Source organism: Berghia stephanieae, chromosome 6, assembly GCF_034508935.2.
Source record: "Berghia stephanieae isolate SIO BIC M18660-M18661 chromosome 6, UCSD_Bste_1.3, whole genome shotgun sequence".
Classification (NCBI taxonomy): Eukaryota; Metazoa; Mollusca; class Gastropoda; order Nudibranchia; family Aeolidiidae; genus Berghia; species Berghia stephanieae.
Window position 1 is genome coordinate 14,319,711 of NC_088365.1, and position 5,741 is coordinate 14,325,451.

The window sequence follows — 5,741 nt, forward strand, 5'->3', positions numbered from 1 at the left end:
CCACGACGACGACCAAGTAAAACTTCTATGACTGTTCAACTCCCTATCCCAGCGAGTCGCATCCGGTACGCAGTCACTCCACATGATCCAAGCATACCATGTCAACCATCTTCCAGTTGTCACATGCCTTCGGGGCAGACACTTTTACAATCTCTGGCGTATCATATGATGTGCAATAGGACCTGAGACCATTGCCATAGCCCCGCCATTGACCGTAGGGCTGGTAGCTGTACAATATGGGACAAAAGTGTGATATCAAATTGCTGACTCCAATCTCATTGGTCTAAAGTGGGGAAGACCAAAACGACCTTACAAAAATGGGGACTTTCTTCAGACTACCGATGTGTACACACGGCTCAAAACTTGGACCACATATTAGTGATATGGACCTGAGAGGCTGCACCCCTGAAGCCGTCCAATGGATCCACCACTGGCGCGACACGATATGATGATGATGATGATGATGATCTCCCTGGAATTGTAAAACCACACTTCTGAATGACTGGATACATACCTTGTGTAATTGATCTTCTGGTGTCAGAGTGATGGCATCTCATTTTCTAGTCTAAATAAATGCTGGTCGTCAATAAAGACCATACATCCTCGCTCTCTTACGTCACGTAATCCTAAGAACCTGTCTATACATCCTGCTACTAAAATCGTTATCCCACCTTATGATTCACTATGTATCTTGATGACTGGTTACACACGTCCAATGAGTTTGGTACCGGAAGTGAGCAAACAGTGACGTCACTACTTTTACCTCCCATTAACGAATCGATGTATAAAAAGAAACAGGGCTAACATTGGTTATTATTTTCACTATTGATCGCAGCCTTTTGGTCTAACATACAATGTCCACGTTTTTGTGTGGTCTAGTGGTATGACACTCACTTTCTTATCGGAGGGTCCTGGGTTCAAGCCTCTCTCGACGCATAGTTGAGTCATTGGAAAAAAGATCTTTACTCACATTTTCTCACCGTACTCAGATGTAAAATGAGTACCTGGCTGTGAACAGCGTTGTCTCTGACGGGAAAAATATTGTAATATCGCTTGACAAGCGTCATGTCTAGTTCTACATGTTACATGTTGCTGTTGGTCAGGGACCCTTTGTAAAGGAGAAGGAGGAGTTGGAGGAGGAGGAGGAGGAGGAGGAGGAGGAGGAGGAGGAGGAGGAGGAGGGTGATAAGAGGGGGAGTGGGGGTATGTGCAGAAAAAAAAAGGGGGGGGGGTGGCGGAGGAAGAAAAGAACTTAAATAAGAAAGTGGAAAGAAAGAAAAAAGGAAGGAAGTGAAAAAGAAAATGGAAAAAGAAAAAAGAGAGAGAGAAAAATAAGATAGAAGGTAAAAAGAACAAAAAAAGAAAAATCATTAAAAACCTTGTTTGATAAGAAAAAAGCAAGAATTATCACGAAGAATTAAATCAAAGATAAACAACAAAGTACGGAGACACATTATCCCATTTTTTTGTATTTATTTAGGTTTTCAGAGTACGACACATGCTACTCCTTACTTGTTTTATCTCGCTTTGTCTAAAAAACTTTGAGTCGACAATCGTTTAACTACAACAGTTTGTGACCATCGCCTCGAAACAGTATTATATCGTGATAAAAATGATAAATTTTAAGTCAAAGGGATACTAGGCTGATAGAAGATTCTTTTTGCGCACAATAATTTTATGCGTTGTTTTAATTCCGCTCAATTTGGAACTCCTTAGTTACATATCGAACGCTTGTTTGGTTTATTTTTCAAGATTTTATTACGACAGAGACGAACTACAAAATTTCTCTGTCGTCTATCTGGAATTTAGTAATGTATTTATGTCTTTATTGTTTTTTTTATTGTTTGCTGAAGAAGGTGTTTGACCCCGAAACGTTCCGTGTTGGGTATTTTGTTAATTTTTTTCTTTATGAATTTTAAGGTACACTTATAATATCTTAGTTAGAATAGATAATACTTTTAAGGGGAGAGGTGTTCGTCCTAAACCTTCAAACATATCAAACTTCTTAAATCGTATCACTTTGACCTGTATTTCATTATATTAACATAATGCGTTCCAAATAATACCACATCGACTCGTTGAGTCACATATGGTCAATGAATCTTTTTAATGTCATTTTGGGGATAAGAACAATATTGAAAATGTATGCCTTGTTAGGTAGAATAAATAGAAACAATCAGACTAGTAAATCTATCCTCGTGGTTTCTCGTCAGAAAACTGCTAATCCTTTCTCCGTGAGAAAAGAGTTGCACACCCTTCCACGCACGGATCCATACAACAATGGATGCACATCCCGTACAGCTTCTGGATGCATCCACAGTTGATCTCCAGGAGTTTGAAGCAAGGGGTGATGTGCCAGATGTGTAGGAATGCGATGTAGCCGAATTCACAGCCCCACTCGGCCGCGATGCAGATGCCACAGCACAGCGTCATGAATGTGTAGCAGAAGTTCTTGCATCCGTTGAAGCATTTGTAGGAGTTTGACCAGACGCAGTCGATGGAGTGGACGCCTTCCGGTTCGGCAAGGATGTCCTCGAACTGGACCTGTGTTGTGTGGGAATAAGGGTGGGGGGGGGGGAGGAAGGAGTTGAGTGTATGGTATGTTAGTTATAAATATGAGAAAATATTACAGTGAATGACATAATCAGTTGGATGGTAAAAAGGAGTGAACTGAGATATTGCCAAGTTTAGTTAGAAGGTCAATTTTTATCCAAAATGAATTCCTGTCATAAATTAATTATTAAATCAACCCTTTTTGGGTATTATAAAAGCTTAATTTCACTTCTAAATATTTTGTACAGCTAGTCAAGTTGAAACTGTCTGAAATTTGAGAAAAATTGCTGGATACATTTCCCATACATCTGACCATAACTTCATGAAAAGCCCCGACGTACTTAAAATAAAGATTAAAATACTCTGGTGAGCATATTCTCTCAGAAAATGCACAAAAAAAAAGAAAGAAAAAAAAAGAAAATGCAAATCCAAAATGCACTGACACATTTTCTTTTAATTTACTCTCGGATAAAAAAATGATTGTATCTACCTAGTAAATGGGGAGATTTAGACATAGAACTGACGACCCGACAGCTCAATTGATAAAGCATTCACTTCTCTCGCAAAGGGATCGAGCTTTTTTTCTGAACCCCCCCCCCTGTCCACCTAGCAGTGAATGGGTAGCCGAGTCTGTTAGATTTGGCGAAAAGTACTTTGCGATAGAGTAGCGTCCTATCCAAAGGATAGCAATCAATTGCTATTGTCCGTTTCACGCTATGGAAACAGGGATAAACTTCGGCTCCATGGACGCAATGGTTCTGATGGACTACTTTTTTCTGTGGTCACTGGTAGTATGTCTTTCTAACTATCGGTCAAGGTTGTGTCAATCAACACAACTCCAATAATATTATGGATACTTATTTTTGTCAGCTTAATGTGTGGCACAAAGTGGCCTTGTGGTTAAGGCTTAGCACTAAGATCCGGAAGGTACCGAGTTCGAGTCCCGCTTCTGGCTCTTTCGTTTGTTTTTTCCTTGGGCAAGATTATTAACCCCCAATGGGTTATTCCTGTTGACATCAGGTATCTTGTATAATGGCTTATCTATATTATTCCTAGGCGACGTTATCATATTATGATGTGGAGGAAGAGCATAATTTTTAATTTCTATCGTCGATTGCTGAATAGATTGCGTAGCCATACAGTTTCCAAGCATAGTTGTGCCTTAAAAACCCAAACAAACCATGTTTAAACCACATTGTGGAACTGAATGAAGTAAGGACCTTTAATCTCCGTGGCTAGATTTTTTTTTAAAAAGGAACAACAGACAAGGGAAAGACCACACTGCATTTTTGTTTTTGAGAGAGAGATAAGGGGGGGTAAATGTGACTTATATATAAGGGAACACCACACAAAAAACGGTGTTTCGGCCTTTTGGTCTTTTACCAAGTATATATATATATATATATATATATATATATATATATATATATATATATATATATATATTAGATTGTCATAATAATTCCTTTTATTATCTTGACATTGTCATAATAATTCCTTTTATTATCTTGATTGGTTGTCATGGTCATATCTATAGTGACATCGTGGAATGTGATTACGTTGTGGGAATTACTGAGCTGGGATTGGGGGGGGGGGGTTGTAAGGGGTATTGGGGGGGGGTTGTTAGGGGTATTGGGGGGGGGGAATGTTAGGGGTTACTGGAGGGGGGGGGGGAGGATTCATGTAATGATAGGCCTTCAATTCTAATGAATTGGATTGAATTTTTGAATGGGTTCACGGATGATTGGCTGATTAAACAAAAACGTTCCGCATGAGTGATTAGAGGTATTTACGAAGGTCGGAAACCAATTGAATTAATAGAAGGATGGATGAATGAACTGGAATTATCGAAGGTGGAAACGCATCGGATTTTATTCTAGTCTACGTCGGAAACCTGATATTCCCGCCAGAAATACAAGCGATGATACTCTAGTTCTATGTCCGAAGAAAAACAAGCGAGAAGACGACGACCACCACCAACAACAAAGTAAAAATTTAAAAAAAATTTAGCTTTTATATAGGGCAATATCCACTTAACGTGCTCAAAGCGCTTTACAAGGGGTCCCTGGTCAATAGCAATATTTAACATGTAGGACGAGGCATGACGCCTGTTAGGCGATATTACAATTTTTAGGACAAAGACAACGCTATTAACGGCCAGGTACTCATTTTACACCTGAGTACGGTGAGAGAATGTGAGTGGAGAGTCTTTTCCAAGGACACAACTATGCGTCGAGCGAGGCTTGAACCCAGGACCTTCCGATCCGAAAGCGAGTGTCATACCACTAGACCACATAGCCGCACAAAGTACACCTCTTTTACGATACTGATATGAAACAATCTAATGATGAACCCAGATGAACGTCCAGGCAGAGCTAACAAACTTGAGCTTTTATATAGCGTAATATCCACTAAACCTGCTCTTTTAAATGGTAGAGTTGCTTTTGAATCTACAAGTGTTATCACACCCAAATGATACTGTACCATTTTTAAGCAATAGGGAAAATATCCGGGGGGATTTTATTTATTTATGTATTTATTTATTCATTTATTTATCTATTTATTCATTTATTTATTTATCTATTTATTTATTTATCTATTTATTTATTTATTTATTTATTTATCGATCTATTTATTCATTTATTTATTTATTTATCTATTTATTTATTTATCTATTTATTTAATTATTTATTTATTTATTTATTTATTTATTTATTTATTTATTTATTCATTTATTCATTCATTTATTTATTTATTTATCTATGTATTTATTTATTTATTTATTTATTTATTTATTTATTTATTTATTTATTTATTTATTCTAAGCATTCTCTCACCTTGATGTGGTCATTGATATCGTTTGGGTCACGGTTGACCATGTCCAGCTCAGCGGCCATTTTGTCTGTGTGTTGATGTCGATACTCCGAAAAATGATATCTGTACTCGATTACGAACAATCAGACAAATGGGTGGGACCATTTGAAATGTCCAGGTTTATATAGACATCTGGTATTTGTCTATTTGTCCAGTTGTGTGTCTATTTCTGTGATATTTGTCAATGTGTAAACAAAAGGATGGGGACAATGATGAGATGAGGCCAATTATGAAATAAATCTCGTATTGTTTGGATTTCGATAACATTTGTGACTAATATTCTCTAAACGGTATTAATTCTGAATCTTTAAAAA

The 5,741-nt window shown here is 37.7% G+C and overlaps 1 protein-coding gene across 1 annotated transcript; it reads right to left on the reverse strand.

Annotated features, from left to right (window-relative positions):
- Nucleotides 1–1,461: 1,461 nt before the first annotated feature.
- LOC144975634 (caveolin-1-like) lies at nucleotides 1,462–5,525 on the reverse strand. Its single transcript, XM_078919810.1, has 2 exons — nucleotides 5,391–5,525; nucleotides 1,462–2,544 (listed from the first exon to the last, which is right to left on the reverse strand). The coding sequence occupies exons 1-2, from the start codon at nucleotides 5,448–5,450 to the stop codon at nucleotides 2,221–2,223; spliced, it is 384 nt and encodes a 127-aa protein (XP_078775936.1). The 5' UTR covers nucleotides 5,451–5,525; the 3' UTR covers nucleotides 1,462–2,220.
- Nucleotides 5,526–5,741: the final 216 nt, after the last annotated feature.